Genomic DNA, 7,219 nt, shown 5'->3' with positions numbered 1-7,219 from the left:
AGCTCTGAGAGAAATAAAACGTGCTGAAGTTGCCTCTAAACCGGCTGAAAAGAGAAAAGCTACTCCTACTTCTGGCACCCGTGCAAAAAGAAGGTCTGCAACTAGTCCAGCCAAAGAGCAGGTACCCATTGAGGTTACCCCCCTTGCCACAAAGTCCCCTATTCCTGGGTATGTCCCACCTCATGGCTTTACTCCTGCCTCGGCGGATCTTCCTGCTTCTGGGCCCATTCCTGTTCCTGGCTCTACTCCTATTCCAGGGGGTCCTCCTGAAGTAGCACTAAGATTTCCTGGAGACTTTGGTAGATCAAGATCTACCCGTGATCTGGGTCTGATAGGCCGGATGCTATTCCCTCCTCCTAGGTCTGCATTGGAGAGAAGGGCTTTGAGTAACTTGGTGGACCGTGCTGCGGAGCATACCTTCGAGCTAGGTAAATATATCTTCTTCTTTCTTTCTTTCTTTCTTTCTTTTTTTTAAACTCCCTTGCTTGTGGTTGGAAGTCTTTCCATATGGCTCTGTTTCTACAGGAGAAGATTTCTTCCTTGGAAACTGAAAAGGCGGAGCTTTTAGAGCAGGCGAATGCGGCTAAGGAAGGCAAGCTCAAGATCCAGGGCGAGTTAGACGTAGCCCAGAGTCTGTTGCTAGAAGAAGCTGCTCAAAAGCAGAAACTTCAAAGTAGCCTTTCAGATGCTGAAGGACAAATTTCTAGTGTTGAGGGTCGTGCTGCTGATGCTGAGAGGTGTGCTGCTGATGCTAAGAGGCATGCTTCTGATGCTGAGAGGCATGCTTCTGATGCCGAGACTCGCCTCTCATAGGTTCTGGATGATAAGGCTTCCTTGGTTCTGAGGTGCAGGTTCTAAAAGAGAAGAATACCGACCTTGGGATCACCCTGATGAATGCCCTTGCCTATACTGCTCTAGAAACCAAAATTTAGTGTACAAAGGCGTTTCAGAGTGGGGAGCATCTGGCCTGGGATCTGGAAGTAGAAGAGAAGAAGTTTGCTGCGGACTTCCCGGGGGTCTGAATCTGGAGGTGTTGCTGGTCTGGAGGGGGAAGATGTTTGAGGAGTCTATTGATCGAATACGAAAGAGGGGGGAGTGAATTGAGTATTAAAAACGATGACCGTTTTTTCGATCTATATAATATAAAATAATTATTTGATTTTATTAATTAAAATCAACTAATTAAATTACTAATAATAAATGCAAAATCAAAATAACAATAATAAAGAGAGAGAGAAAGAGAGACACACAGGATTTTGAAGTGGTTCAGTTTCACAAGTCGAAACCTACGTCCACTATTCTCGATTAATAATTTTTAGTACCTTTCTCCGGATTACAAAAATTATCAATCCACTCGTATAATCAATTATATTATTATAACTCAGATTGAGTATCGCTAAATACTTTAGGTTGCTCTTACGTTAGTAAGAAAAGTACAACGATAAATACTAATCTCACGTTATGCGAGTGAGTACAATATCTTGTGTACTTAGTATCCTATAACGATTTACTTCGAGTGATTGACAAATTTGATGCGCAATTTTTTGTATAAGCAAATTGTAGAATAAGAATTAAAGCTCAAAGAAATTTGTTTAAAATATTTTTCTCTCTAAAAGTGTAGATGTGTGTGTCAACTTTTATTGTTGAATGAATGAGAGTATTTATAGTAGTAGAGAATTAGGGTTAGGAATGTTATGGAATTAGGGCATCGGAATGTTCTGGAAGAATAAATCCCTAAACAACTTGATGAACAAGTAATAAGCAAAGGAAGAAGGAGTTTGGCCTCCTAGGGGTTCAGCCACCTAGGGTTTCGGCCTCCCTAGGGTTCGGCTGGCCTCTAGGCCTCTTTTGGTCCATGTTTGCTTCCATAGCCCACAACAAATCGAGATAGAATTCAGTTAAAACCCTAGGTTGCATGACGATATAAATATCGTGTTACAAACCAATAGTTTATTCAGCTTAAATTCTTATTAATTAATTCCAATTAAAATAAATACTCTCTTATTTTATAAACCACTAAAAATATATTTTCCAAAAATTAACGCATCACTTTTGTCTAGCAATGAAGTTATGTCTATTTGGTCATAACTTCACTAACCTTTAAATCAAACAAAGTAAAACCATTACCGAATGACGACCTATACTAACTAATCTTCAGTAGATCTTCAATAAACGAATCGTCTCTTCACAAGTCTCTCATCTTAAGTCTCGTGGTTGATTTCTAATCTTGATCTTGGTTGAATACATCGATCAAGTGTATTTGAAGTTGTACCTCCTTGGTCCAAACTTCAAGCTTGCGTCATTGTAATTGTTTCTTTCTATATTAAGACTTAAGCACACAATTACACGCATATGTTTATAATATTAAGTCCACATACAAATCATTACTGTCATTATCAAAATAATTAATAAGGACTAAAGGTCCAACAATGTTGTTCCTGCTGATGCCCCAGATGCTGAGGAAGAGGTGACTTCTGCTGCTCCTGTTACTCAGACAGTTACTTCTGGGACTGTGGAGCATATTGGTCTGGAGTAGTAGTTTCCTGCAGCTGAAACTTATTTTGTTTATTAGTTAGTGTTTTGCCCAGTGTGGCGTAATTTGTAGTTTTTGGCAAACAGTTTGGTATACTATGGCCTGGTTCAGGGGACCAGACATATTTTACTATTCCAAGGAACTTTTTAGGCATTATGCCTAAATGCAGAACTTATGTTTTTTAAGAAATATTTTGTGTCGTACCGTTTCTGGTGTACTTTTGGTTTGTGCATGCACTTTTTACGCTGTATTTGGCCATCGCTATTTGATTGCTGGCTATGGGGTCTAGTTCGTCCACTCATTCAGAGGAGCCAAGCTTGCGTGGGTTCTAATGCAACGCGGGAGGCTGGTTGTCCCGGTTGTACGTGCTTGGCCACAGACACAAGCCTTCTGTAGCAAATGCAAGTCCCACCAGATCAGTTTGCGCTTTATTCAATTAGCCATTTATTTAAAAGAATGTTTTAAATAATAATAATTTTTGTACTAACTTTGTGAAAAAGAATCCAAATGTTCAAAGCATTAATCATTGATGAATGTTTGAGAATAAAGTTTCTAAAATTAAAACGAAAGAGCATCCAAAACGAAAGGACCTTTGCATTCCATAATTTATGTAGAAAAAAATTTCAGAGCCAAAAAATGTTTAAGGCACAATATATGCAGGAAAAGATAAAACATTTTTCAGAGATCAATCAAATTTTCAGAGCCAGAGAATATTTAGGGCAAGATCTAGAACCTGGCGGAGTTGCATCTGGTAGACTGAGTACCCGGTTGTTTGACCGTGCTGGTCGCTTAGGTGAATTAAATACTTTTTCAAGTGGATGATGTTCCAGGATCTGGGAACCATTTTCCCTTCCATAGTCATGTGTCGGTATACTCCATTTCCAACTATGCTTTCCGTTTGATACGGCCCCTCCTAGTTGTAGGCGAATTTTCCTGCTTGCCGGTTTTTGGTATTCTGGAAGACCTTCCTCAGGACCAGATCTCCTACCTGCAAGGTTCTTACCTTTACATTCTTGTTATAGCTCCTGGCTACCGTTTGTCGGTATGACGCCATCCTAATCTGGGCGCTGGTTGTGAGCTCATCTATCGTGTCTAGACTGCTTGCCATTTCCACCTGGTTCCAGTCTTCTGTTATGCATCCGCACCTGTGGGTTGGGACCCTGACCTCAGATGGAATGACTACTTTAGCTCCAAATATCAGGCTGAAAGGTGTTTGTCCTGTTGCAACCTTGGGTGTGGTTCTATCAGCCCATAGAACTAGAGGCAGCTCCTCTGCCCATTTACCCCCTCTCTCCTCCAGCTACTTTTTTAGATTTTATACAATAATCTTATTGCTGGATTCGGCTTGTCCGTTGGACTAGGGGTTTCTAGGAGTAGACATCTGCAGTGAGATATTCCACCTAGCACAAAAAGCTTATGTCTTATTTCCAATAAATTGAGATCCATTATCACATATAATCTCAGATGGAATGCTAAACCTGCATATTATATTGCGTTTAATGAAAGATATAACCTGGGTTTCTGTAACTTGGGAGGATGATTCAGCTTCTATCAACTTGGAGAAGTAGTCCATCATGGCGAGCATATATACCTTGTTACCTGGTACCTTGGGCAATGGTTCCACGATGTCCATTCCTCACTTCATAAAGGGCTAGAGCGTGATAACTGGATGCAGAGGTTCTGCTGGCTGGTGGCTAACATGAGCGTGCCTCTGATAAGCATCGTATTTCTTTGCGAACTCAATGGCATCTTTGCGCATTGTGGGCCAAAAGTATCCCTGCCTCAGTGCCTTGTTGGACAGGCTCCTACTAGAGCTGTTCAAATGCGGGTTTGGGCCGGATCGTGAACGAAACAGTTATCCTTTAAGACTTAGTGGGCGGGTCGGGCCTTAATTATGGGCCAATTATCTTTGACCTTGCCCACCCTTTAGTCAAAAGTCGGGCGGCCCATGGGCTAATGGGCCGTAACACTAAACTTCAATTTAGATGTTTTATTAATTAAAATATATAAGAGTACCCAATATATAAATATTTTCATTATATTTTAACCTTTATAGTTTACGTATTATTTTAGTGTTCCACATCGTTATAAAATTGATACAATTTTCTTTGAAAATGTCTTTTTTTAGGAGTAAAAATAAAGGATTTAAATAGTAAACGAGCCTAATGGGCCGGCCATGGGATTTTCTTGTTTTCCATACCCGCTCAATTAACTTGGTGGGCTGGGCTTGGCCCACCCTCTTAATTTTTCGGGTAAAAAGTACTTGTCCAAGCCCACGTAATAAGCGGGCTGGACGGGACGGGCTAATGGGCGGGATGACCCATGAACATCTATAGCTCCTACCCCCTGCATAATTTCCACATTCCCCACTGTGGAGAGCATGTAAAACAGCCTGAGATGCTTCCCTATCCAGGCATCTGAGGTAGGGTCCAGCGAGGTATTTCCTGAACAGAACACTATCAATTAGTATTAATCTGGATGCTTTCATTTTGAAGCTCCTTACCTCCTTTTTATCTGCTGGTAGGATGCCATTCTGCAGCCAGTCCTGGTACGGTTTCCTCAAGTCTGGAGTTTCTTCCTCACTGCTGGTGCTGCACAACACTTCTGCTTCCTGTTCGGGTTTCAGTATTGCTGGCTCCAGCACGTGGACAATTGGTATTGTGGAGATTTCTCTTGCTTTGAATGTTGCCCCCAGAGTGGCTAGGGCATCTGCTTCTGCATTCTGGTCCCTGGGAATCTGTTTGATGTTGAACGTAGCAAATCTTAGGGTCAACTCTTTTGCTACATCTAGGTATGCCATCATCCTGGAGTCCCTGGTTTCATAGGAGTCATTCACATGGTTAACTATTAGTTTGGAATCACAGCAAATCTTGAGGTATTTGATTTTCAGATCCATAGCCAGCCTCAAACCCAGGATTAAGGCCTCGTATTCTGCTTCGTTGTTTGTGGCCTTAAATTCACATCATACTGCCTTGACTATGAGGTCTTCCTGGGGTGATTTGAGGACTAATCCTACTCCTACTCCTCTTACGTTGGAGGCTTCGTCCACATGCAGCTCCCACACGTGTTCTCCTTTATCTTCCTCCAGGTTTATGATGTCTTGTTCTGCCTAGGTCTGGAGAGCCGAGCAGAAGTCAGACACAAAATCTGCCAGAGCCTGAGACTTTATTGTTGTACGAGGTTCAAATTTTAAATCATAACCGCTCAGGTGCACTGACCATTTAGTCATCCTTCCTGAAAATTATGGTTTTCTCATGATAGTCTTAAGAGGGTAATTAGTTATCACGGAAATGGTATAAGATTCAAAATAAGGGCGTAATTTATAGGATGTTGTAACAAGTGCAAGGACGAGTTTTCAAGTGATGTGTACCTGGTATCTGCAGGAAGCAGACACTTACTGACGTAGTATACTGGATGCTGTGACCCCTCCTGCTCTCGTACTAGCACTGCACTTACTGCTGCTTCTATGACTGATAGATACAGAAATAATGGTTCTCCTGGCTCTGGCTTTGATAGAAGTGGTGGGGTGATGAGATAATGTTTTAACTCCTAAAATGCTTTCTCATGTTCCTTTGTCCACTCAAATCTTTGGCTTTTTCTGAGTATGTCGTAAAACAACCTCCATCTGTCCGAGGATCTGGATATTAACCTGTTTAGGGCTTCCACTCTTCCAGTAAGGCGCTGTATGTCTTTTGGTTTCTGCGGTGATTCCAGCTGCAGAATTGCTCTAATTTGTTCGGTGCTGGCCTCTATCCCTCTTTGGGTCACCATGTACCCCATAAATTTTCCACTGGAGACCTCGAAGGTACACTTTGTCAGATTCAGCTTCATCTGGTATTTTCTTAAGGTGCTGAAAGTATCTGCCAGGTGTTGGTGGTCTTGTGAAGCCTGCTTTGACTTTACGACCATATTGTCTATGTATATTTCCATAGTTTGGCCTATTTTCTCTTTAAACATCATGTTCACCAGGCTCTGATAGGTGGACCCTGCATTTTTAAGTCCAAAAGGCATGACGTTATAGCAATAGATACCTCGCTCGGACGTGAATGCCGTCTTTTCTTGGCCGCCAGGGTACATCTTTATATGGTTGTAGCCGCTCCAGGCATCCAGGAACGTTAGAATCTCGTGACCTGCAGTAGCATCCACCATGGCATCTATGTGTGGTAGTGAAAACAGATCTTTTGGGAAAGCTTTATTCAAATCTATAAAATCGACGCAGACCCTCCACTTGCCATTCTTCTTTAGGACCACCACCACGTTGCACAACCATTCTGAAAATTTTGCCTCTCGAATTTTTTCTGCAGCAAGCAGGTTATTTACTTCCTGGCTTATGACCTGGTTCCTTTCAGAAGCAAACTTCCTTCTTTTCTGCTGCACAGGTTTATAGCTTGGATCCATACTTAGCTTGTGGGTTATCACACTTGGGTCTATCCCTATCATATCATTATGTGACCAAGCAAAACAGTCCATGTTAGTTCTCAACAACCGAACGAGTTCTTAGCGAATGTTACCTGTACATTCTGATCCAATTAGCACGGTTCGTTCTGGGTGCAGCACGTCTAGAGTGACTTCGTCTAGTTCTGCCTGCGGTGGCTCGATGTATTCGTCCTGGATGCACTGGCTCTATAATTGCTATGCAGATGGGCATGTCGTTGATTTCAGAGCTACTTTATAGCAATCTTTAGC

At 41.9% G+C, this 7,219-nt stretch overlaps 1 protein-coding gene across 1 annotated transcript; it reads right to left on the bottom strand.

Annotated features, from left to right (window-relative positions):
- Window positions 1-882: 882 nt before the first annotated feature.
- Window positions 883-7,003, bottom strand: LOC141614446 (uncharacterized). Its single transcript, XM_074433189.1, has 5 exons — window positions 6,183-7,003; window positions 5,904-5,910; window positions 4,797-5,483; window positions 3,537-3,833; window positions 883-1,041 (listed from the first exon to the last, which is right to left on the bottom strand). Exons 1-5 carry the CDS (start codon window positions 7,001-7,003, stop codon window positions 883-885), a joined length of 1,971 nt encoding a protein of 656 aa, XP_074289290.1.
- Between the last annotated feature and the right edge of the window lie 216 nt (window positions 7,004-7,219).

This window comes from Silene latifolia, chromosome 11 (assembly GCF_048544455.1).
Source record: "Silene latifolia isolate original U9 population chromosome 11, ASM4854445v1, whole genome shotgun sequence".
NCBI classification, from domain to species: domain Eukaryota; kingdom Viridiplantae; phylum Streptophyta; class Magnoliopsida; order Caryophyllales; family Caryophyllaceae; genus Silene; species Silene latifolia.
The sequence above is the reverse complement of the archived record's forward strand: the minus strand, read 5'-3'. Positions and strand labels throughout refer to the sequence as shown.

Excerpts from the sequence above, each read along its gene's own strand:
- LOC141614446 (XM_074433189.1), bottom strand. The coding sequence starts at position 7,003 with ATGGACTGTTTTGCTTGGTCACATAATGATATGATAGGGATAGACCCA. Across the intron at positions 3,834-4,796 it reads TATTACGTGGGCTTGGACAA|CTGGAGGAGAGAGGGGGTAA; the intron begins GTACTTTTTACC and ends CTAAAAAAGTAG. Across the intron at positions 1,042-3,536 it reads GCTATAACAAGAATGTAAAG|ACCAGCAACACCTCCAGATT; the intron begins GTAAGAACCTTG and ends TTCCCCCTCCAG.